Source organism: Bos indicus, chromosome 26, assembly GCF_029378745.1.
Source record: "Bos indicus isolate NIAB-ARS_2022 breed Sahiwal x Tharparkar chromosome 26, NIAB-ARS_B.indTharparkar_mat_pri_1.0, whole genome shotgun sequence".
Classification (NCBI taxonomy): domain Eukaryota; kingdom Metazoa; phylum Chordata; class Mammalia; order Artiodactyla; family Bovidae; genus Bos; species Bos indicus.
The window spans coordinates 10,770,725-10,794,851 of NC_091785.1; the positions used below are offsets into that span (position 1 = coordinate 10,770,725).

The 24,127-nt window shown below is 40.4% G+C and overlaps 1 protein-coding gene across 1 annotated transcript in view; it reads left to right on the forward strand.

The window, feature by feature from the left end:
* FAS (Fas cell surface death receptor) overlaps positions 1-20,950 on the forward strand; it is a 33,774-nt gene extending 12,824 nt beyond the window's left edge. The window contains exons 2-9 of the mRNA XM_019988724.2: positions 729-885; positions 10,621-10,758; positions 12,029-12,137; positions 15,004-15,059; positions 15,228-15,302; positions 17,034-17,095; positions 18,251-18,275; positions 18,994-20,950. Of these exons, the coding sequence (XP_019844283.2) occupies positions 729-885; positions 10,621-10,758; positions 12,029-12,137; positions 15,004-15,059; positions 15,228-15,302; positions 17,034-17,095; positions 18,251-18,275; positions 18,994-19,313 (942 nt within the window). The 3' untranslated portion in view covers positions 19,314-20,950. The remainder of the gene's footprint in view (positions 1-728; positions 886-10,620; positions 10,759-12,028; positions 12,138-15,003; positions 15,060-15,227; positions 15,303-17,033; positions 17,096-18,250; positions 18,276-18,993) is intronic.
* The last annotated feature ends 3,177 nt before the right edge of the window (positions 20,951-24,127 follow it).

The following is a 24,127-nucleotide window of genomic DNA, read 5'->3' on the forward strand; positions in this document are numbered from 1 at the left end:
ATATTAAAAGAAGTTCATTTTTCCTGAATAAAAGTGAGAAAAATCCTGTTGGATTTATTGTGAAAGCCACCAGGCTCTTATGTCCGTGATTCTCCAGGCAAGAGTGCTGGAGTGGGTTGCCATTTCCTCCTCCAGCAGATCTTCCCCACCCGGGGATTGACCTTAAGTCTTCTGCACTGTTGGCAGATTATTTACTGAGTCACCTATTAGTGCTGGTTAACCAGGAAGGAGTTCATCAGCACTGACTATTCTGTCACTATATATAAAAAAGGAAGAAATAGAACATGCTGTACGCTAAGTACCAGGTTTGGGAGAAATTACCACTTTTTATCCTCAGCGCTTCGAGACAGAAACTGCTGTTGTCACTCACAGATCAGGACCTTGAGGATCCCTGAGGTTATCTAACTTGCCTAAAGTCAATGTCGACCGCAGAGCTAGGATTCAAGCCACAGTTGTTTTGAAATTTCATGTATTTTCCCAGTCTGCTACGTTGTCCCTTGAGCTACCATCTGTGATGCTGTTTCTCAGGTGGTTTGGAGAACCCGAGGTTTGGACTGTTATGCTGTTGACCTGCTCCTTTTTTGGAGATGGGTCAGTGGAAGGATGGAGCCTATGTCGATCTGTGTGCAGCAAATAAAATACAGCCGTTTGGGGTGAGTTAACACCTTTTTTACCACGTTGCTTAGATGAGAAGTCAGTAAAATTCTCTTCATGCTTTTCTTTTACAGATATTTATCTCTGTTTCTGGACCATTGTCTAAAGGTGAAAATGCCCACATGGCTGGTATCAACTCTGAGGGGCTGAAATTGAATATTACTGAAGCGAACTCCTGCCAAGAAGGCCTGTATCGTGAGCACCAGTTTTGTTGTCAGCCTTGTCCTCCTGGTATGTTATACACACGCAAACAAAAAAAAATCCAGTAATCAGGGTGAAAATCGGGGTGAGGACTAGCATGTGGTAATAATGAAGAGAGTGTTTTTACAGCATTTAGTTCTCCTGCATTATGGCATGACTGAAAAGAAAAAGAACTATGACATTATTTTCCCAAGACTGGCTTAATTTTTTAATTTATTTACTTTTTAATTGAAGGATAATTGCTTTACAGAATTTTGTTGTTTTCTGCCAAACATCAACACTAATCAGCCATGGGTGTACATATGTCCCCTCCCTCTTGAATCTCCTCCCCAACCCACCCCTCTAGGTTGTCACAGAGCCCCTGTTTGAGTTCCCTGAGATACACAGCAAATTCCTGTTGGCTGTCCATTTTATATGGTAATGTAAGTTTCCATGTTACTCTCTCCATACATCTCACCTTCTCCTCTCCTCTCCCCATGTCCGTAAATCTATTCTCTATGTCTGTTTCTCCATTGCTGTCTTGCTAATAAATTCATCAGTACCATCTTTCTAGATTCCATATATATGAATTAGTATATGATATTTATCTTTCCCTTTTTGACTTACTTCACTCTGTATAATAGGTTCTAGGTTCATCCACCTCATTAGAATTGACTCAAATGTGTTCCTTTTTATGACTGAGTAATATTTATTGTGTATATATACCACAACTTCTTAATTCATTCATCTGTCGATGAACATCTACCTTGCTTCCGTGTTCTAGCTATCGTAAATAGTGCTGCAATGAACGTTGCAATTTTGGTTTCCTCAGGGTATATGCCTAGGAGTGGGACTGCTGGGTCATACGGTGGTTTTATTCCTCCAAGACTAGCTTATTTTATCTTTATCACACTGATTTGATGTGAACATGAGTAAATATAATTTGTAAATGACATGTAACTCAGAAGTGAGAGGACTTATTTGTTTAGCTCCATTTTTCAATAGCCAAAAAAGACTAAGTTGTGGATATTAAAACTTACCACATCAGAACTGGTTAGAATGTATCATAATAATTGTGGAGCTCTAAATGCAAGAAACTTCTACCCTTAAGAGATATGTCTCAACACTTCCCTTCAATCAGAAAGTCTCTAAGAATGTTTGTCCTAGCACTGAAGCCTGAAAAATACATTTGCATTTTGCAACCGAATAACTAGATGAGCTACGAAAGCAAAGAATAAAAACCAACCATTTTTTTTAAATCAGTATTTTTGAAATGAAAACCAATTTCAGATCGGAAATCCTCTGAACACTAGCAAATTAAAAGCTAAGCAAAAAGCAATTGTGCAGACTTTTATTTTCAACACGGAGTAGAGTTGACTGTTATGTTATACAGATAAGCATTTCCCAGCTGCATCATGAAGGAAGACAGGAAGATAAAGGAAAACAGCACATGGGCGTATATAATAGATTAATAGAACCATAAAGGATGGTAGTTGGAGAAGGCAATGGCACCCCACTCCAGTACTCTTGCCTGGAAAATTCCATGGGCGGAGGAGCCTGGTAGGCTGCAGTCCATGGGGTCGCTAAGAGTCAGACACGACTGAGCAACTTCCCTTTCACTTTTCACTTTCATGCATTGGAGAAGGAAATGGCAACCCACTCCAGTGTCCTTGCCTGGAGAATCCCAGGGACCGGGAAGCCTGGTGGGCTGCTGTCTATGGGGTCGCACAGAGTCAGACACGACTGAAGCGACTTAGCAGCAGCAGCAGCAGCAGCAAAGGATGGTGGTAGGTTTCATGTTTGGCTTTCTGGGCCTCCAGTACTTAAGCTGCTAAACAGATGTGGGCCCTGTTTATGAAAAGATTCTAACAGTCTTACTTGGCCTTCTCTCCAGGTTTTAACAATCCTTATGGAAAATCTGTCATAATCCAACTATATTTAAGCCTGTTTATATTTAGTCTCCTCCAAATGAGAATAAAGACTGGCTTCCTGGCTTTTTGTAATCTGCTGGTAAAGAATCCGCCTGCAATGTGGGATACCTGGGTTTGACCTCTGTGTTGGAAAGATCCCCTGGAGAGGAGAAGGAAATGGCAATCCACTCCAGAAATCTTGCCTGGAAAATCCCATGGACAGAGGAGCCTGGTAGGCTACAGTCCATGGGGTCGCAAAGAGTTGGACATGACTGAGCGACTTCATGCTCACTCACAAACACCATCTATTTGTCTTATGAATTGAGATCTTTACTCATATTTTTAAATGCTAAAATGCAAATTAAAATGAAGATAATATGCTTTGCATATCAAGCTGTTAAGGACTTTTGTTTGCTTCCTTTTTTTGTTTTGCTTTGTTTTATTTTCATTTTCGAAGTGATCTCAGTGAGTTTGCTTATGAGATAAGCAGACTCTCCTACATCACTCTTGGAATGTCAATTGTTAAAACATTTTAAGAAAGAAATTTGGATATGTGGGTCAAAAATTTGAAAATCTACTTATACTATAATAGATTTGTGGAAAAATGTCTTAAAAATAGTAAAAAATAAATATATGCATAACATTTCACTGTGATATCCAATGATGTGAGATTAAGTAAATTTCAAAGTATTCAAAGATTGGAATACTATGTATCAATCAAAATCATGTTTCTGATATATTTATGATATAAACCTCAATGTATATAAATTTTCTTAAGAGATTTCTAACTGATCTGCTGGCTGGATTAACTGATTCTCTCTGCTCCATCTCTAAAACATCCTGGATGGTGTCCAATATGTACTAAAAATCTTCCCACTTCTATTCCTTTTTGAAAAGAAATTTAAGCTTATCAGTATCCAAATTGCTTCCAAAAATTTTTGTGATAGTAATATGTAATTTAACATTACATAAATCAGTAAATAAATACACAGGAAAAACATTTAATTTCTATGAAAATTATTTTTAATGCTTTGGAGAATTTCAGTAAAGTCGAGTTACTAAAAAAAATTATTAATGAATTAGGTGGAGGCAAAATACATGGGGAAAATAATGAAACTATGAAAGCCTTTCATACAGATTATTGAAGTCTTTAACTTTTCTTTCCATCAAAAACGAAGAAGGAGAAAGAAAAAAGAAATTGTGAGTGATACATTTTGGATGTGACTTAAGTGAGAAAGAAGCTGGAATTCTAATAAGTTGTTTCTATATCACAAGAGTGGCAAATAATTATACAGTTATACTTTATAAACTGAATTATTTATAGTAATTTTTCTGTGATCCCCTATTTGAATTGACATTTTTTTAATCAAAAAATATATATGCAATGTATGCAGTGTACCATAGAATCCTTCTTATTGAATATGGTGATGTGATAAGGACTTTTTTGATTAAAAAAAAGTCAATTCACATAGGGGATCACATACATACCTATGTGTGTATATATATATACACATACATATACACATAGGTGTGTATGCATACATACACTCACATGTATATATGTGTAGGAATGCACCAAAATAATATCTCAGAGTGGTTGATATATAGGTGCTTTTTACACTTTCCTAAAATTTATACAGTGAGCATATATAGTAGTATACTCAGAAACAAATATATTTTAAAATATTATTTTCAAGAAAACAACTCCTTTTTTAATATTTTGATAAATTTAGGTTTTATCCTTTGGAAGAAAGAAAGAACTTGTGATATTATATCTCTGTCATGCCATAGGCATTCTGAAAGGTAATTCATTAAAGAGGTCAGCCCGTTTAGAAAGCAGTATTATTCTACTGGCAAGCAATTAAAGTTGTACTTTGACTTGGTTTTCTTAAACAAACTGCTGCAATGATATAGAACCCCGATGCGCTGTATTTAAATTGGTTCCAAGTTTCCACCATTTGTTTATTTTTTTCTATTGACATACCATTGCCTTTGTTTACTAAAGTATTGTATATGTTTAAATTTCATGACTTGTTTATGTATTGAGTAGTATTTTGTTTTATCAAAAGAAATGCTGTGAAAAGAAATTATTAAGAATTTCTATGTTCCTAGATTTCCGAGGAACAATTTCTATGTTCCTAGGAAAGATAGTATACATAATTTTTGCTCTTCATGCGAATAGGGCAGATTAAACTTTAAAGTGCATTCCAGCTCTCTTCAGGAAACATCCTGTACGATATTACTGGACACTTTGCTAACATCCCATTGGCCAGAATTTAATTATATGGCCATGCAAAGGAGGCTGGGAGATGTAGTCTTGACTCAGGGCAGCCATGTCTCCTAGTAAATATTCTCTTCTTATGAGAGAAGGAAAAATGGATATTAGGTGAATCAGGGATCTCTGCAACATTGATCTTTTACAAAGTTCTACATTAAGAAAAATGTGAAGACATTGTCATGTGTTGATCTGTGTAGTATCACCGTTTGCAGTTAGGTTTTTGGCACCCATAGTGGGCACACCCAGTAAAGAGCTCCCCAGTAAAGCGATCCCAGGAAGGCAAACTGACTTCCGAGAGACAGTTATGGGACAATGTTAGAAAGGAAAAGGAAAGCAAGTAAAGAATCATGCTCTGGTACACACATTCTCCAGTGCAGCGGATAAGCCACTGGGACTGTGAGATGAAGGCAGAGAAATAGGACAGAGCCCCTGAAAAGTTTTGTCATATTAAGAGTTTGCAATATGATAGCTGAAATCTTTACCAAGCAGATATTGAATTGTGTTTCATAGTTTAAGTACTGGCATCAGACACTGCTTTCAGGTCCTCCCTCTGACACTTAACAGGATGACCAGCATATTCTGGTTTGCCCGAGACTTCCCCAATTTTAGCACTAACAGTCTCACATCCTGGGCACACAGGGATGATTGGTTCTCCTAGCTATTTACAAGCTTCATTGGGCAAGATACTTGATTTCTTTGAGTCTGGTTCTTTAATTGTAAAATGGAAGTAGTAATAGTTCTGACCTTTTGGGATTATTGTGAACAACAAATGGAATGTGTTTCTAGTGTGTAGCAGAGCGCTTGGCTCAATGAGTGTTACTATTATCATGTATTGTTACCATTGTAAGAATTATAACAGGTTCATATACATTTGAATGGGTTCATTTGAATGGATCTGATGCGTTCATATACACTTTACCTGCATTCTTCTGGATGGAATGACATGCTATATTGGAATAAGTGAAACTGAGAATTTGTGATGGCCTTATAACATATTTCTCATGAATGACAATGAGCTACTGTAAGTGAGGAATTTTCTTTTAAAATTTAACATAAATCTCAAATGTTCCTTCTCTCATTTTCTCTGTATACTAATCCACTAATCTTTTGTTGTTCCACCATGGAATCTGAAATGAGAATATTTTCTGAACAGTCATGTAAAGTAATTGTCTGAAATGTTACAATAAATTAGAGTAGCACTGGACATGGAACAACAGACTGGTTCCAAATAGGAAAACGAGTTCGTCAAGATTGCATATTGTCACCCTGCTCATTTAACTTATATGCAGAGTACATCATGAGACACGCTGGGCTGGAGGAAGCACAAGCTGGAATCAAGATTGCTGGGAGAAATATCAATAACCTCAGATATGCAAATGACACCACCCTTATGGCAGAAAGTGAAGAGGAACTAAAAAGCCTCTTGATGAAAGTGAAAGAGGAGAGTGAAAAAGTTGGCTTAAAGCTCAACATTCAGAAAATGAAGATCATGTCATCTGGTCCCATCACTTTATGGGAAATAGATGGGGAAACAGTGGAAACAGTGTCAGACTTTATTTTTTTGGGCTCCAAAGTCACTGCAGATGGTGATTGCAGCCATGAAATTAAAAGATGCTTACTCCTTGGAAGAAAAGTTATGACCAACCTAGATAGCCTATTCAAAAGCAGAGACATTAGTTTGCCAGCAAAGGTCTGTCTAGTCAGGGCTATGGTTTTTCCAGTAGTCATGTTTGGATGTGAGAGTTGGACTGTGAAGAAAGCTGAGCGCTGTGGTGTTGGAGAAGACTCTTGAGAGTCCCTTGGACTGCAAGGAGATCAGTCCTGGGTGTTCTTTGGAAGGACTGATGCTAAAGCTGAAACTCCAGTACTTTGGCCACCTCATGCGAAGAGTTGACTCATTGGAAAAGACTCTGATGCTGGGAGGGATTGGGGGCAGGAGGAGAAGGGGTCGACAGTGGATTAGATGGCTGGATGGCATCACCAACTCCATGGACATGAGTTTGAGTGAACTCCAGGAGTTGGTGATGGACAGGGAGGCCTGGTGTGCTGCAATTCATGGGGTCGAAAAGAGTCGGACATGACTGAGTGACTGAACTGAACTGAACTGTCATATGTACACCCTGTTTCTGAGCCCTAGGTTGAAAGAACTGAAATCACCTAGTGGAATTTTAAGTAGACAGACAAGCCAGCAACCGGGACAACCGCACCTTTACTTAAAATGGCTCCCCTGTTCTCATCTAGAGCCTGTCTACTCCAAGTATGGTTTATAAGTCAGCAAAATCCACATTAGCCAGGAGTTTGTTAGAAATGCAGAGTGTCAGGCCCTGCCCCAGACCTACTCAATCAGACCAATGCCAAAACCCTCACTTAGAAATTCTGATTTAATTGCTCTGAGATGGGACCTGAGTGAGAGAGTGAGTGAAAGTCGCCCAGTGGTGTACGACTCTTTGCAACCCCACGGACTATAGCCCACCAGGCTCTTCTGTCCATGGGATTCCCCAGGCAATATTTGGAGTGGCTTGCCGTTTTCTCCTCCAGGGGATCTTCCTGAGCCAGGGATTGAACCTGTGTCTCTCACATCTCCTGCATTGGGAGGCAGATTCTTATGTATACATAAAGCTGATTTGCTTTGTTGTACAGAAGAATCTAACACAACGTTGTAAAGCAATTATATTCCAATAATAAATTTTTTAAAAAACTAAGAAGAAGACAAAAAAGAATGCTATGAAGTTATTAAGAAAGTCATATACCTGAGAAAAACAGAATAAATTATGTTTGCTGTTCATACGAGGGGGGCAGATTAGATTTTGCCTATTCTTTTTGTTTAGTTATAACAAGTTTAGTCACTACTTAGGCTTTTCTCTTAAATGTCCCTTTATATTTTTTCTTTCATCTTTCTCTGTTCCCTTGCTATAACTTACCTTCCCCCACAGCAATTATCACCACTTGCCATCCTGTATTTATTTGTGCATGGCCTGCTTATACCTTGAAAATGTGAAGTCTTTGGAGACCAAGGACTGGCCTTCCAAGGGTATCTCCAGCTCCCAGAACGTGCCTGGCACACAATCGGTATTCATAAACACGTCTTAAGGAAATGAATTTTCCAGAACACAGTGTTGTATGAAAAAAGAAAGTGAAACTCTCTCAGTCATGTCTGACTCTTTGCAACCCCATGGACTATACAGTCCATGGAATTCTCTAGGCCAGAATACTGGAGTGGATAGCCTTTCCCTTCTCCAGGGGATCTTCGCGACCCAGGAATTAAACCAGGGTCTCCTGCATTGCAGGCAGATTCTTTACCAACTAAGCTCTCAGGGAAGGCCATTGTTGTATAATACTTACTAATAGCAGTCCAGTGATTCATTTTATTTTTAAAGGAAAGCAAACATGAATATGATTTAAAGTTTTGTGTATTAAGATAGCAAACCTACACATCATAACATACTCTGCCACTTAGTGGCAAAGGAATAGAAAGAAAGAGGAGTGAAAAGGAAACTGTGAGCACTTACTGGGGCAGGTCCCTTGCAGTTCTTTTAGTTGTGCAAACGAAGTGTGATTATCTCCATCACATGCATGAAGAAATTCGGCTCAGAGAGATTAAGCAGCTTGTTAAAGATGTTATTGCTGTTAAAAATATAGCCAGAGTCTTTAGAACTTCAAATGTTCTTTTCCTCAAACACTACTATTCTTACCAGGATTTGTGGACTTTGGAAAGTCAAATGAGAAGTCAGAGCAAGAATTGGGTCATCTCAGTGGCCAGTGGCAGTCATCTCTTACTGTGAATATATACTTAACAACCTTCTTCCCTCCGCCCCCAAAGCTGGTAAAAGCATCTCTTCCAGTGCTTTTGGTCATTCTGACCTCCTTTTCATATGTTCCTATTGCTAATCATCCTATAGAAGTAGGCATAGGAACTTCCCTGGTGGGCCAGTGGTTAGAAATCTGCCTGCCAATGCAAGGAACGTGAGTTCGATCCCTGGTCCAGGAAGATTCCACATGCTGTTGGGCAACTAAGCCCATGTGCCACAACTACTGAAGCCTGAGTGCCCTAGAGCCTGTGCACTACCCCGAGAGAAGCCACCGCAACGAGAGGCCTGCGCTCCACAGCCTGAGAGTAGCACCTCCTTGCTGCAACTAGAGAAAGCCCCTGTGCAGCAGTGAAGATCCAGCACAGCCAAAAATCAATCAATCAATAAATAAAATTAAAAAAAAATAAAGTAGGCATCAGTTCAGTTCAGTCCCTCAGTCGTGTCCGACTCTTTGCAACCCCATGAATCACAGCACGCCAGGCCTCCCTGTCCATCACCAACTCCCGGAGTTCACCCAGACTCACATCCATCGAGTCAGGGATGCCATCCAGCAATCTCATCCTCTGTCATCCCCTTTTCCTCCTGCCCCCAATCCCCCCCAGCATCAGGGTCTTTTCCATTGAGTCAACTCTTCACATGAGGTGGCCAAAGTGTTGGAGTTTCAGCTTTAGCATCAGTCCTTCCAATGAACATCCAGGACTGATCTCCTTCAGAATGGACTGGTTGGATCTCCTTGCAGTCCAAGGGACTCTCAAGAGTCTTCTCCAACACCACAGTTCAAAGCATCAGTTCTTCGGTGCTCAGCTTTCTTCATAGTCCAACTCTCACATCCATACATGACCACTGGAAAAACCATAGCCTTGACTAGATGGACCTTTGTTGGCAAAGTAATGTCTCTGCTTTTCAATATGCTATCTAGGTTGGTCATAACTTTTCCTTCCAAGGAGTAAGCGTCTTTTAATTTCATGGCTGCAATCACCATCTGCACTGATTTTTGAAGCCCCCAAAATAAAGTCTGACACTGTTTCCACTGTTTCCCCATCTATTTCCCATGAAGTGATGGGACCAGATGCCATGATTTTCGTTTTCTGAATGTTGAGCTTTAAGCCCACTTTTTCACTTTCCTCTTTCACTTTCATCAAGAGGCTTTTTAGTTCCTCTTCACTTTCTGTCATAAGGGTGGTGTCATCTGCATATCTGAGGTTATTGATATTTCTCCCAGCAATCTTGATTCCAGCTTGTGCTTCTTCCAGCCCAGCATTTCTCATGATGTACTCTGCATATAAGTTAAATAAGCAGGGTGACAATATACAGCCTTGACGTACTCCTTTTCCTATTTGGAACCACTCTGTTGTCCCATGTCCAGTTCTAACTGTTGCTTCCTGACCTGCATATAGGTTTCTCAAGAGGCAGGTCAGGTGGTCTGGTATTCCCATCTCTTTCAGAATTTCCCACAGTTTATTGTGATCCACACAGTCAAAGGCTTTGGCATAGTCAATAAAGCAGAAATAGATGTTTTTCTGGAACTCTCTTGCTTTTTCCATGATCCAGCGGATGTTGGCAATTTGATCTCTGGCTCTCAGTAACTCTTTTAGCTTTTGTCTTGGGAGAAATTCTGTCTCTTGATATGATTTTTCAACAGCCTTCTCCACTACTGTATTTATATTTCATTAGCTTAGCCCTTCCACTCCTGTTTCAGGAGTGTTTTATTATCATCCCTGCAGACTTCCCTTGCTGTTGTTTAAACACTTGTGTTTAAACACTTGTTCCATTTTTTCCCCATGGGCAGGCAAACGGAAAAACGGTGATTGCAAACGCGACGGAGATACACCAGAATGTGTGCTCTGCTCAGAGGGGAACGAGTACACAGACAAGAGCCATCATTCTGACAAATGCATAAGATGTAGTATCTGTGATGAAGAACATGGTAAGTGTCTTAAAAAAACATTCAAAAGGGACAAATCATGGTACTGCATGTAGCACCATGTATAATACAGTCAGAAACTGGGACCTATGCTAGGGCTATGTCAACATACAGGAGGGAGAGGGTGGGGCTGATGGGGATGAAGCAGGATCAGGTACCCAGTGAATGAGTGGTCTGGACATTTATGGGTCAACTCTAGGCAATTCTTCCAGATGTAAGAGAATGACTAAATGTAAGCATGGTGAACAGGACCCATCAGCTCTGACCAGAATTGCAGGGACTTTCTTTCCTGCCTTGATTTATGCTTGTAAAATGGCTTTTGTTCTTAGCCAGAAAGAGCTCAGAAGCCTGCAGATACAAGGACACAGAAACCCAAGAGGTGGGTGGACTGCTCCCCGTTTCTCTGAGGATCTGGCTTGTCCTGATAATTACTGTTGAGGACCTGAATTTTCATGGATATTCCAGTCTATCTTGAGGGTTCAGATTAAAATAAAGCAGAAGTACTCCCAGTTTTGTTAAGAAGAACATCAAGAACCCTCTGGACATAAAGCTTTTCTTGTCCCTATGCGGGCTCTAAAGCAGTGTTTCTCAACCCTAACTGTATAGTAGAATCAAACAGTAAGCTATGAAAATTGCCCACATTTAGGTCCAATTTCAAGGGCTTCCTAAGTGGCTCAGATGGTAAAGAATTTGCCTGCAATGCAGGAGACTCAGGTTTGATCCCTGGGCCGGGGAGAACCCTGGAGAAAAGAATGGCTACCCACCACAGTATTGTTGCCTGGAGAATTCCTTGGACAGAGGAGCCTGGTGGGCTACAGTCCATGGGGTCACAAAGAGTTGGACACCACTGAGTGACTTTCACTCACTCTCTCACTCAGGTCCCATCTCAGAGCAATTAAATCAGAATCTCTAAGTGAGGGTTTTGGCATTGGTCTGATTGAGTAGGTCTGGGGCAGGGCCTGACCGAGCTCCTGGGTGATGCTGAGGTTGCTGATCTATAAGCCATACTTTGAGTAGCCAGGCTCTAGATGAGAACAGGGGAGCCATTTTAAGTACAGGTGGGATTGTCTAGGTTGCTGGATTGTCTGTGTGCTTAAAACACTGCTAGATGATTTCAGCTCTTTCAACCTGGGATTGTCTATTTGGCATTTAAACGCTAGATATGTTACTAAAGGTTTGATGGTTTGATTGCTGATGTCAGCACTGGATCTCAAAAACGCATGCTACTCCTGCCCATCCTTTTCATTGTTCATTCATCAAATTGGTATTCTAGGGCTAGAAGTGGAACAAAACTGTACTCGGACCCGGAATACCAAGTGCAGATGCAAATCGAACTTTTTTTGTAACAGTTCTCCGTGTGAACACTGTAACCCTTGCACCACGTAAGTTTTAGTCTTTCTCTGGTTAAAACAGTAGGTGTATCTTGAGAGAAAATGATTTCCTGAAAGGGAAGCAGCACTGGCTGAGAGTGAAGAATCTGGGTTTTAATCTTGCTTTGACTCCAAGAAACTAAACAACCATTTTTTCACCCAAACATCCTGTGTCTAAACATTTATTGAACACTTCCTGAGTGCTTGATTCTGTGCTGGCTGCTCAAGCCATTGATGTATGCAGACGCATGCCTGGTCTTGAAGATCTAAGGCTAGAGGCAGAGAGTGTCAAGGAAGATGATGGTTATTATGTCCAGACCATATGGTTAGACTTGTGTTCCAGATTTTGAGTTATATAGGAAAACCTTTGAACTCTGGGGGATGGGTAAAGATATGACACATGGCTTGAGTCTTGAAAAAAGGAAGGAAAGATACTTACCTGGTGTGAACAGAAAGGACATTTCAGGCAGGGGAACAGCAACTGCAACAAGGCAAAAGGAAGCTCTGGAGAACAAAGGACCTGGCTGGAGTTTAGGAAAGACTGAGAAGGAACCAGGTCAGATCATGAAGGACCTGTCTTTCATGCTAAAGTGCTTGATTTTAACCCAAAGATAGGACACCTGATTGTAGGTTTCACTTTTCTTCCGATTAATTGGGTGATTTTGAACAGATCACTTAACCTCTCTGCACTTTGGTTTCCTCACTCATTTTGTTGTTGTTCGGTTGCTAAGTCGTGTCCGTTTGCGACCCCATGGACTGCAGCATGCCAGGCTTCCCTGTCCTTTACTATCTCCCAGAGTTTGTTCAAACTCATGTCCATTGAATTGATGATGCCATCCAACCATCTCATCCTCTGTCGCCCTTTTCTCCTCCTACCCTCAATCTTTCCCAGCATCAGGGTCCTTTCCAATGAGTTAGCTGTTTGTATCAAGTGGGCAAACTATTGGAGCTTTATTTTCAGTATCAGTCCTTCCAATGAATATTCAGGGTTGATTTCCTTTAGGACTGACTGGTTTGATCTCCTAGCTGTCCAAGGGACTCTCAAAAGTCTTACCCAGCACCAGGGCTAAAAAGCATCAATTCTTCGGCACTCATACTTCTTTATGGTCCAAATCTCACATCCGTACATAACTAACGGAAAAACCATAGCTTTGACTATATGGTCCTTTGTCAGCAAAGTATTGTCTCTGCTTCTTAATACGTTGTCTAGGTTTGTCATAGCTTTTCTTCCAAGGAGCAAGCGTCTTTTAATTTCATGGCTGCAGTCACCATCCGCAGTGATTCTGGGTCCCAAGGAAATAAAGTCTGTCACTTTCCATTTTTACCCCCATCTATTTGCCATGCAGTGATGGGACTGGATGCCATGATCTTAGTTTTTTGAATGTGGATGCAAATAATACTCACTTGTCTTATCAACATCATTTCTGTGGCAATCAGATTGGGTAGTATGTGCTGTAGAAATTTGTCCAAGCTCACCTAGTTAGGGAATGGGCAGAGCCAGGTTATAATTCAGACAATTTGTCAGTATTTGGCTGTCTGAAGAAAATCCTACAGGAACTTCTTGAGTGCCCTAATCACTAATTGATATAAAAGAGGAGGCCTTTAAGGGGCTAGATAAGTAGACTCCATAAGCAGCAGCCTGGGCAGTGGGCTATTGTCTGACCATTTAATTGCTCTATGACTGTTTTGAAATTGCTTTTGGAAATTTATGATTTTACGTTTATTAGCTAATTAAACTTTATTTTTATGTCTATTCCATCTTTTTTCTCACATGTTGATATTTTAATGCCTTTTTTTTAACCTCAAGGTATTTTTAACCCCAAGGTATTTTTAACCCATAGTCATTCTTTAGGATATTTTTCATCCAAACACCCAAATTATGTCATGAATTTGCACCAAGTAGATGCTAAAAAACACTAAAATCGTGTCATCCGATCCCATTAGGCATGCGTGCTTAGTCGCTCAGTCATGTCTGTCTCTTTGCGACCCTATGGACTGTAGCCCACCAGGCTTCTCTGTCCATGGGATTCTCCAGGCAAGAATACTGGACTGGGTTGCCATTTCCTTCTCCAATCTGGTCCTATCACTTCATGGCAAATAGATGGGGAAAAAATGGAAACAACGACAGACTTTATTTTCTCGGACTCCAAAAATCACTGTGGATGGTAACTGCAGCCATGAAATTAAAAGACACTTGCTCCTTGGGAAAAAAGCTATGACAAACCTAGACAGTGTATTAAAAAACAGAGACATTACTTTGCTGATAAAGGACTATATAGTCAAAGCTATGGTTTTTCCATTAGTTATGTATGGATGTGAGAGTTGGACCGTAAAGAAGGCTGAGTGCCGAAGAATAGATGCTTTCGAACTGTGGTATTGGAGAAGACTCTTGAGAGCCCCTTAGACAGCAAGGAGATCAAACCAGTCAATCCTAAAGGAAATCAACCCTGAATATTCATCGGAAGGACTGATGCTGAAGCTGAAGCTCCGATACTTGGGCCACCTGATGTGAAGAGCCAACTCATTGCAAAAGACCCTGATGCTGGGAAAGATTGATTGCAGGAGGAGACAGGGATGACAGAGGATTAGATGGTTGGTTGGCATCACCGACCCAATGAGCATGAGTTTGAGCAAACTCTGGGAGATGGTGAAGGACAGGGAAGCCTAGCATGCTGCAGTCCATGGGGCTGCAAAGAGTCAGACACAACTGAGTGACTGTACAACAACAACAAAATGCTAATCTAGAAATATTTGAGGGAATATGTTTGCCAGAGATGCAAAAATGGATAAAATGTCCCTGGATTTATAGTATGTTATTGAAAATGATCAAGGAATCAGTCCATCAGAATTTTTGAATTCCCTCTGTATTTTTTTCTAGGTGTGAACATGGAATCATTGAGAAATGCACACCAACGAGCAACACCAAATGCAAAGGTTATTATTTCTTTTTATGATTACATTCTCCTTTCTCCCAAACTCACTGCAAAATATGAAGAAAAGGCAATCCATTTTGACTCTTTGAGTACTTTGTTTTCATCTTTTTTTTAATAATCTTAAGAAGTATGTACTTTCATATATCATGTACAATGTTCCTATCTACAGGATCCAGATCTCACGCAAACAGTTTATGGGCCCTCCTGATCCTCCTCATCCCAATAGTTCTAATAATATACAAAGGTAAGCTCTTACTTCATTCAAATGGCGGGTTGAAGTGACTTGGGAAGTCATTGTTCACAAGAATTCCCTTCTGTCTTCTACTTGTAAGAAAGCTCCTACCAGGTAGCAACTCTAGTATAGTTAAATTCCTACTTCTAAATGCACCCCAAGAGCTGATAAGAATAGATGATATTATCCTTCAGCTACTGTTTCTGAGCAACCATTCTGGGGCACTGATTGGGTATTCCCATCCTCCCCATGAACAAGGGTATTTTCATTTACACAGCAGCCAAGTTGGCCAAGAATTAGAAGTAGTCCTTGACTCTACATTGAGATCATCCCCTGCATAAAGAGAACTCCAAGAGCAAAGGGATTGCAGCAGACACTTGATAAATTCATCCCTCTCTGTGCCTCTTCTCCCTTGTCAAGACCCCATGTTTTTTGATTATTTATCCACTTTAAAGACTGTGGCATACCTTTTATGCAAGAGTTACTTAGTAAAATCATCAGGTAAGCCAAAATTTGGAATACTTGTAATTACCCTGGGCTTCCCAGGTGGCTCAGTGGTAAAGAATTTGTTTGCCAATGCAGAAGACACGGGTTTGATCCCTGGGTCAGGAAGATTCCCTGGAGAAGGAAATGGCAATCTGCTCCGGTATTCTTGCCTGGGAAACCCCATAGTCAGAGGAGCCTGGTGGGCTACAGTCCATGGGGTCACAAAAGAGTCAGACACAACTTAGCAACTAAAGCAACAACAATAATTATTCTAGAAAACTCCCATTAGATCATTCATACAACACATGGCAGAGCCAACTTTTGATAACACTGATACATCCAATTTTTCCTTTCTGTTGGAACAAATCACTGTTTCTCTAGGTCAGCTGAAGATAAAAAAATTGTCTTGCCTTGAGAGGTTTAGCTGAAAATATAAACTCAATGTTTAAACAATGCCACTTCCCAGCAAACTGAAGTCAACTTTCTGTAACCTATGGCTTCTGTGCCCTGCTGTAGCCATGTCACCCAGCTTCAAGCCAGCGAGACAGAGTGGCGATGGCCACACAGTAAGTCAAAAGCCAGCTTCAGGCTACTGTGTGGTAACTGGATGGCTCCATTAAGATGTGGCATATCAGGACATTCCTAACGGTCCAGTGGTTAAGATTTCACCTTCCAGTGCTGGGGCTGTAGGTTCGATCCTGGTTGGGGAGCTACGATCCTACATGCCTTATGGCCAGAAAACCAAACATAAAACAGAAGCAATACTAGAACAAATTCAGTGTGTGTGTTAGTTGCTCAGTCGTGTCTAACTCTTTGCGACCCGAATGGACTGTAGCTCACCGGGCTCTTCTGTCCATGGAATTCTCCAGGCAAGAATACTGGAGTGGGTTGCCATTCTCTTCTCCAGGGGATCTTCCTGACCCAGGGATCGAACCCAGTATCCCACAATGCAGGCAGGTTCTTTACCATCTGAGCCACCAGGGAAGACTTAACAAACTCAATAAAAGACTTTTAAAATGGTCCACATAGAAAAAAAAATTTAAAAAAAGATGTGGCATATCTCTGTACCACTTGACTCAGTGGGATGGAATTTTCAAAATCAGGACAAATAGGCTTCTTTTGGTGCTTGGTTGCTGTAAATTTTAGTGAATGAATTTCTCCTTTCTTCTCATGCTTCTCTTAGTATGAGACTTTGTTCTGTCATGCTTCCTACAAGGCTGAGACCTGAGTCTGATAGATATTTCTTGGATCTTTCAGTGGTGAAAAGTCGAGAGAGGAATAAAAAAAATGATTATTGCAACTCTGCAGCCTCAAATGATGTAAGTGTTGAAATGTGCATCAGCTATCCTAAAAAAATAGTCATTCAGCTTTTTACTTGTTACTTTTTAAAAATTAATTTATTTTAATTGGAGGCTAATTACAATATTGTGGTGGTTTTTGCCATACATTGACCTGAATCAGCCATGGGTGTACATGTGTCCCCCTACTTGTTACTTTTTAAAAAGCAAACCTTTATGGTGCTTGTGTGTGCATGGATTAGAGGGGCATCAAAAATGAATTAAGATATGGTGCCCAGTTTATAAGAAACTTCTATACAAATAACATACAAATAAATTCTTATTAATAAGTTCTCACTTACACAAAGGGAGCTGACAGAAGGATGTGGCCAAGCGTCCACGTTCCATGTTGGTATTATTCATGAACAGAAATGCAGAGAGATATCCTTTCCCAGAGCATGGATTCAACATGCCCAAGCAAAGAGATTACTCTGGAAGTCCACACTAAAGGCACAACTCAGCTCTCTCCAGTCACTTGTTACCTTATCTGTCACCATATCTTTTTCCAACATGGAATCAAAGCCTGTCACATCGCTAAAAAAAGGAGTTCCCTGGTGGCCTAGTGGCTTTCAGTGCCGTAGCCAGGGTTCAGTCCCTATCAGGGAACTGAGATCCTGCAAGCCGTGCCCAAAGGAGGAAAAAAAAAAAAAACAGCCAAAGGTACAATGGGGAGAGTGACCCGCTCACCTGGTGAATATTGATTTTCTCATTTGGGGCCAGTGGGATTTAGGGTTCTTTAAATCAATATAGTACAAAATCATTTCAACTTAAACTATGTTCTTGTGTCAAAAATTCAAATCGTTACAGTAAAGAAAATGTTAGAATGATGTTTACTATGTTGTTTTTCATGTGCCTGTACAAAGAATAATCTCAGCACATTTCACAAACCCTTAGGTTTCTTGCCTCTGTAAAAAATAAACCATTATTCCCTTCGTTTCTGGTTAGGCTGGAACATTTCAGAATAAAAATTTGAATGGTGAAAGAATCCTCCTTAGTCATTTAGTCTAATTGTATACATCAAGTAAGTATACTTCCTTGAGTATTAAGGAAGAATTGGAAGATTGCATTTAGAGTATTCTAAATATATTTTTATTTCCCTCTCTTCTTCCCTCTGTTTTTGTTTTTTTTTTTCCCCAGGAAGGGAGGCAACTGAATTTAACAGGTAAGATTTTTATCATTTTGTTTGATAGAGATGGCTTCCTTGGGAGTAACAGGCTAATTTTGCAGTTAAAATAATGTTGTAAATTTCAGTGGCACATCGTGGGGTCTTGCTATTCCTTGAGGCTGCACTTCTTCCTGCTCACTAACAAGGGTTTCTTAGGCAGTGTGTTTAAATTTATAACTAATGCTCATTATTAAAAATAAGTCAGGTAACATAAGATGCTATATTCTTAAAGCTTTGTTTTCCTTCACAAGCAGTTGGGTATAGTATAGAAGAACTCTGCCTAAACTCCTAGGTAATCTGAATTGTAGACTCAGTTGTATACTTACTCGTGGTGTATCCTAGTTCCAGTGAGTCAGTGATAAGATGGTCATAAACCCTTGGCCTACCTTTTATATTTGTGGATCATTGATCATCAGGTCCATGAAGGCATTAGAAATGAGCACTTCCAGCCCTCTTATTATATAGATGAGAAAAGAAGATGCAGAGATGTTATGTATCTTGCCCAGGGTACAGAGCAAATTACTGGGGACATAGAAGGAGCTGGGATAAGAACTCAAGGTTGTTTCTGTTTTTATTTTTCCCCAATTGGCTCTTTAGATCTCTAGGACTTACCCATATTCTTAAGTACAGTAAGAAGAGAAATAACTATGGTTTTTCAAAAGTGGGAATTTTGTTTAGAAAAACAAATTTTCAGAGACTGTTCTCTATTTTTTAGATGTTGACTTGGGTAAATATATCCCTAGTATTGCTGAACAAATGAGAATAACTGAAGTTAAAGAGTTTGTTCGGAAGAACGGTATGGAGGAAGCCAAAATAGATGATATCATGCATGACAATGTCCATGAAACAGCTGAACAGAAGGTCCAACTGCTCCGCAATTGGTATCAAAGTCATGGGAAGAAAAATGCATATTGCACTTTGACTAAAAGTCTCCCAAAAGCTCTTGCAGAGAAAATTTGTGACATAGTCATGAAGGACATTACTAATGAACGTGAAAATGCAAACTTGCAAAATGAAAATGAAAACTTGGTTTAAAGTGAAAAACAACTAACTCAGTTCTGAGAATATACTAAATATTCTAAATATGTTAAAATAAGTTCTGAGTAGCTATAGATATTGCTTGGCTTGGCTTTTTACTGGGTGTGTTTTCTTTTTTCATTTATTAGATTTGTAGAGCTAATATATTTGCTCAAAGCTATTTGTAGGGCTAATAGCTTTTAGCATTTCATGATTCTGCCTTCAAGGATTTTTAAAGTCTAGTTGGGGAGATGAATGCTGGTGAGAGTAAATACCCATGTTCATCTTCTTGCCTGTTAAGTGTCTAAAAAAGCATGAATTCAAAGATTGAGATCATGCTCAAGTGTGTAACATATGATCCTGTTAGTGTGAAGGTAATTAATGTATGTGAACACACATGCCTATCCACAGGTTGACCCCATTCCATGAATTAGTCGATGTGATCAACTGCCTCTAAATTACCTCCCCAGCTCCACTGATAATTCTAGAGATTTTGCCATATTTATAAATTTTGTTTACACCTTTGAGAGGAGTATATTCAGGGAAAACCTGCACATATCCTCTGAACGTAAAATTTAATAAGGATTAAGATCTTTACACAGATTATTGCACAAATAATCTTTACACAGATTATTGGCCTTTCATAGTGAAATATTTCCATTTTGGATTCACATAGAAAATGCAGACTCAGTTATAATGCTTGAATATTTTATATTTGTCACTTGGATCAAATAACCCACTTCTTTCTCAGGTGTCAAACATTTTGATCAGGAAAGAATTATTAGATCACTGTCATCTCTCTGTTTTCACCTTGATGTGCATCCTGGTAGACTGTGTATCCCCAGACTTGAAAGGACTTTCTAAGAAACGCTGAATGATTCGTGAAAAACTGGGGCTGCCCTTAGAAACATCTAGCTTGGTTTGGAGAGACCAGCTGCTCTTATGGAAGGTAGCTTTGTGGCATATCATGAGCCCATGTCTATCATCAAAGCTGATAAGATAGATTCTTATTTTGTTCCATCCCCCACAAAGTACTCAGTAACTTGCCATGTGTTCTCTGTTGGTGTAAAGTCAGCTTATACACAGCAGAAGTGAAATCATACTGCTGCTGCTGCTAAGTCGCTTCAGTCGTGTCCGACTCTGTGGGACCCCATAGGCGGCAGCCCACTAGGCTCCCCCGTCCCTGGGATTCTCCAGGCAAGAACACTGGAGTGGGTTGCCATTTCCTTCTCCAAGGCATGAAAGTGAAAAGTGAAAATGAAGTCGCCCAGTCATGTCCGACTCAGCAATCCCATGGACTGCAGGGGTCCTCCATCCATGGGATTTTCCAGGCAAGAGTACTGGAGTGGGGTGCCATTGCCTTCTCCAGAAATCATACTAGGTGTTAAGAATTGCTTCTGTTGTTTTCTGTAGCTTCTTAGACAAGCCCCTCTCCCCCCATCACTTCCTTGCTTTTACATTTAAACACTTTTGAAAGTTTGTATTAACTGTGAATGTTAATAAATACTATTTATATTTGTATAGTTGTAAGTTATAAGCTGAAGCAGATGCTCCGAACTACCTAAAGAGCTTCCATTGATGGAAGATGTTTTCTCTTTATGTCTGGAAATAGAAAATATAAGTAAAAATATTTTATTAAAATCATGTTTTTGGTATTTCTGGTTATCTCTTTTTTGGTGGGACCTTGCTTTTTATTTTCCTTTTTTCTATTTATTACTAACTGTAACCTGTTCATTAATCTTTCATCCATTCTCTGATCTCTCAGGAGGTATTTTCTTTTTAAAGGCTTTTAGTGGTTAAGTCATTTCCTCCATAGGCTGCTACTCTAAGAATATATCTCCTAAACAACACATAATTACTTATTATGTGAGGACTTACCATGACAAGATTATATATTAGGCACTAGAAGTGTTGTATACTGACACATGTAAGTGAAATCTAGAAAAATGGTACCGATGAACGCATTTGCAGAGCAGGAATAGAGATGCAGATGTAGAGAACAGACGTGTAGACATAGGCAGGGAAAGGAGGGTGAGACAAATTGGGAGAGTAGCATTGATATATGGAGAAGGCACTGGCACCCCACTCCAGTACTCTTGCCTGGAGAATCCCATGGATGGAGGAGCCTGGTGGGCTGCAGTCCATGGGGTCTCGAAGAGTCAGACACGACTGAGTGAATTCACTTTCAATTTTCACTTTCCTGCAGTGGAGAAGGAAATGGCAACCCACTCCAGTGTTCTTGCCTGGAGAATCCCAGGGACGGGGGAGCCTGGTGGGCTGCCGTCTATGGGGTCACACAGAGTCGGACACGACTGAAGTGACTTAGCAGCAGCAGCAGCAGCATTGATATATATATGGTGCGTGCATGCTGTGTCACTTCAGTCACGTCCGACTCTTTGCAACCCTGTGGACTCTAGCCTTCTAGGCTCCTCTGTCCATGGATTCTTCAGGCAAGAAAACTGGAGTGGGTTGCTATTTCCTCCTCCAGGGTATCTTCCCAACCCAGGGAGCGAAGCTGCATCTCTTATGTCTCTTGCATTGACAGGTGGGTTCTTTACCACTAGCACTACCTGGGTAGTATCCTATATTACAGTACCATGTGTAAAATAGATAGCTAGTGGGAACCTGCTGTATAGCACAGGTAGCTCAGCTGAGTGCTCTGAGATGACCTAGATGGGTGGGAGGGAGGCTTACGAGGGAGGGGATATATGTGTATAACTGATTTACTTTGTTATATAGCAGAAACTATGGAGAAGGCAATGGCACCCCACTCCAGTATTCTTGCCTGGAAAATCCCATGGACGGAGGAGCCTGGTTGGCTGCAGTCCATGGGGTCGCTGGGAGTCAGACACGACTGAGCGACTTCACTTTCACTTTTCACTTTCATGCATTGGAGAAGGAAATGGCAACCCACTCCAGTGTTCTTGCCTGGAGAATCCCAGGGACGGGGGAGCCTGGTAGGCTACCGTCTATGGGGTCACACAGAGTCGGACACGACTGAAGTGACTTAGCATAGCATAGCATAGCAGAAACTAACACAACATTGTAAAACAATTATATTTCAATAATAAAATTTCTTAAAAATATGTATAACTGGAAATATATAAGAAAAAGAAAAAAGTAAATAGTTCAAAGGATTTGTTTTATTGGTAAGAAAGCTAAATGGGGATTTTGAAATATTCCTTCCTGCATACTTTTTATTTCTGGCTCCGTAACGACCACTGGACTATCCCTCTTTTTTAAAATTTAATTTTAATAGTACATTTTGTTTAGCCCATTATTTCCCAAATGTTATTGTTGGGAGCTGGGTTACACATTACTGACAAATTGGAGGCACGGCCCCAACCCCCTCTCCTCATCTCGCAGGCACAGTCCCGGGATGAAGGAGTTAGGCCTTGTGATTCTGACTTGTTCTTTCCTTTCTTCGGTTGAGTTGGCTGGAAAGAATGTTAAGGTGTTTGAGAGAAGCATGAGAAAGCACAAAGCCTTCTGCAGTTGTGCCCAGAAAATAATCTATAAAGTAACCATTGACGTTTGTTCAAGGATATTTACAAAGAATGTTCCAGGATGAGCACATAGCCCGCAGCTTGAGGCCATGAGAAGGATTGTTATCTGAGACCTGCTTGTGAGGGAAATATTTATGGCAAAAGAAGTTTGCTGAGTTTAGGGTTTAGGAATAATTAAGAATAGCTAGAAGCCTTTTTAGGAGATAGTGATCTTAAGATGCTAGGGGCAAACAGGATTTAGAAAGATAAGAAATAAACTGAGGAATGTGGCATGAGTTAACAATGTAATCACAAGTTAAGTATAGGACACATAAGAGAAAGTAGGTAATAGATGCTGCTGCTGCTGCTGCTGCTAAGTTGCTTCAGTCGTGTCCAACTCTGTGCGACCCCATAGATGGGAGCCCACCAGGCTTCCTGTCCCTGGGATTCTCCAGGCAAGAACACTGGAGTGGGCTGCCATTTCCTTCTCCAATGCATGAAAGTGAAAAGTGAAAGTGAAGTCGCTCAGTCGTGTCCGACTCCTATCGACCCCATGGACTGCAGCCTACCAGGCTCCTCCATCCATGGGATTTTCCAGACAAGAGTGCTGGAGTGGGTTGCCATTGCCTTCTCCAGATAATAGATAGTAGAGCTGATTCTGAGAGAATCACTGAAGCAGGAACTCAGTTTGTAGGACAACAGTGATTTCTGGAGACAATAAATCTGGGTGGGGAAAACTAAAAATGTCAAACCTCTGACCTAATGCTTTTGTCAAAGTAGAAAAGAAAACCTGAAGCTTGAAATAAACATGTAGTTCCATACTGTGAGTCAGAGGCTACATCATCGTCCGCCAACACCACTCAACCCTTCAGGCTGATTCCCTGGCTGCTGGAGCTGGACTCCAGCATGTCATCATTTCAACATGTATGCAATATAAAAACTATTAATGAGATTATTTGCATTCTTTCTTTTTTTTCCTAGTAAAGCCTTCAAAATCTGGTTTGTATTTTAGTTACAGTTTTAAACACATCTCTAGTTTGGACTGGCTGCATTTCAAAGATTCAACAGCTGGTGGCTAGTGGCTATGGTGTTGATAGTTCAGGTCTCTATCTTTATTAGGGCAGGTCTGCAAATTTAACTCTATGGCTGGTTTAGCCCTACTACTAGAGTCCAGTACTTTCACCATCTTTTCAAGGGCTTCTCTTCACTCTGGTTGGTTGGAGTGTCAACATCTCCCACCCCCATGTCATTGCTGGGAATTGTTCTGCTTACAGCACCCACAGCTGTTCTTTGCTGGCTCTCAGAGTCTTATCTCTGCACATAGTAACAGCCAAAGGTTTCAAAGAA